Below are 2,035 nucleotides of genomic sequence, written 5' to 3' on the forward strand. Positions count from 1 at the left end.
GCAGGAAGGCTAGCAGCTCCAGCTCGCACTCGGTCAGCTGCCCGCCCACCACCTCGAACATACGGTGAAGCGATAGCATCCCGTAGTAGTCCAGACACTCATCCTCCTCCCAGCTCGGGGCCGGGGTCGACCCGGTCAGCGCCATACCCGGGGGAGCGGGGCAGAACAAGCTCAGAACCAGGGCCTAGAACCCACACAGCGAGCAGGAGGCAGCGGTCAGCGACGCGGGGACCCAGACCTCAACCCCTGCCAGTGCGTGTCCCCAGCCGCGTCCAGCCGGGCAGGGCCACCCTCAGTCCCAGCCCTTGGAGCCTCCCCTCTCTGCCACAAGAGAATGGTATCGCCCGAGGTCCCCTAGTAACAGGTCCAGACGCCAGACCCCGCTCATCCTCCTACCACTCGGACTGGCCAGACCCGAGGGCCCCTCCCTAGGTGGTATGTTCCGAACAAGCCTCCCAACACAGCAAGTGACTCGGTCCGAACAAGCCTGGGGGCCCGACGCGGGGCACCCCGCCAATCGCCCTTTGTGAGCAATACTGTCCGGACATGCTCCTTGGCTCCGTCCAGAGGTACTGTCCGATCGGCCATACAGGTCAGCCTAAGTGGTACCGCCCGAAAATGACCCTCTGTCCCCTACAATGAGACCGACCAAAGCCGCCCTTCGCCCCACACAGGTGGCGCTGTCCGAATCCGACCCTCTTGCCCTGGAAGGGCGGTACCTCCCTCTCCCCAGCACCCAGGTGGTCCCGTCTACCCGCCACTAGTCGCTTGTAGGCCTCTCTATAGCCTTACCGAATTCCGGCGTCTCACGACTCCCAGGCGACGGCCGCAGCCACTTGTTTTGGATCTTTCTGGCACCTTCTCTATTATTACGCCTGCGTCACCTCGCCCCTCCTCCTTCGCCCAACTCGCGCAGGTGCGACCGCCACGCCCCTTAAGCGCAAGCGCAGAGCTTCCAGGCCCCTCCCCTGGGTCCGCCCCCAACCGTAGTGTCTGGCAGGCCTGTGCTGCGCCTGCGCAGAGCGAAAGTGGCGCCGCAACTGGGCTGGAGTTGGTGGTACCCTTTTGCAGGGTCGACTCGAGCTACAGTGTCCTTGTTGCCCCACATCCCGACCTGCTGAAACTACTCATGTCATGGACTACAACCCCCTCCTAATCACGACCTAGAAGCCCACGTTACCACTGTTTTCACCTGCCCGTGGCAAAGGACCATAATCACGATCGTCCTGGCTCTGGGTAGTGCCAAGACTCCTTATGATCAGGACTTGGACTTCCCTCCATTAGACTGCCCCTTACTTCTATTGGCAACCTATACCCCATCTGTGCCATCTCGTGATCCTGACTGGAATCCCACCTCATCCCACCCTATAAATTCCTTCCTCACTCAAGGCTAGGACTCTCCGTCTCATTTAAGGAGCCAGTACCTCCTTCTTGATTCCAATAGGCCCCTACATCTTGATTGTGCACTTCAGGATGGTGTCCGTCATGACTCCCCCGTTACAGTCAGAATCCCCTCCAGGAACTCTAACGCCCTGCCCCCCAAACCCTTTAAAATCTCTGACCTCCAAGGTCACAGGGAACTCTCAATACGCCTCTAATCTGCACCTACCAATTTCACTCTGACAAAAGCAGGTCTATATCAAGAGAGTTGGTGTCAAGGCTGCATGTCTAAGTACTACCACCCCCCACCCCCACCAACCCTGCGGCAGAGCCCTGGACGTTTTGGCCATCCTGCCCCTTCCCCACTTGGGTGACTCAAGGTGAGGGCCCTCAAGTGTCTTGGGACAGGTTCTGGGACCGGTTCCCATCCCCTTGGGACTCCTGGGTCCTGCCTCGCACTGGCTATAGCAGTAACCTCGGAAGAGTTCCTTCCCCTCTCTTTTATGGTTCTTTGCCACCCTACGGACTGTAACCCGCCAGGCTTCTCCATCAATGGGATTTTCCAGGCAAGAACACTGGAGTGGGTTGCCATTTTCTTTTTTTTTGGGGGGGGGGGTTCCATTTTCTTCTCCAGGGGATCTTCCCACCCCAGGGA

At 59.2% G+C, this 2,035-nt stretch overlaps 1 protein-coding gene across 1 annotated transcript in view; it reads right to left on the reverse strand.

Moving 5' to 3' along the window:
• Positions 1-942, reverse strand: part of DEDD2 (death effector domain containing 2) — a 44,587-nt gene extending 43,645 nt beyond the window's left edge. The window contains exons 1-2 of the mRNA XM_010863121.1: positions 793-942; positions 1-184 (exon numbers count right to left, since the gene is read on the reverse strand). Coding sequence (XP_010861423.1) covers positions 1-145 — 145 coding nt within the window. The 5' untranslated portion in view covers positions 146-184; positions 793-942. The remainder of the gene's footprint in view (positions 185-792) is intronic.
• Between the last annotated feature and the right edge of the window lie 1,093 nt (positions 943-2,035).

Source organism: Bison bison, unplaced genomic scaffold (assembly GCF_000754665.1).
Source record: "Bison bison bison isolate TAMUID 2011002044 unplaced genomic scaffold, Bison_UMD1.0 scf7180017858349, whole genome shotgun sequence".
NCBI lineage: Eukaryota > Metazoa > Chordata > Mammalia > Artiodactyla > Bovidae > Bison > Bison bison.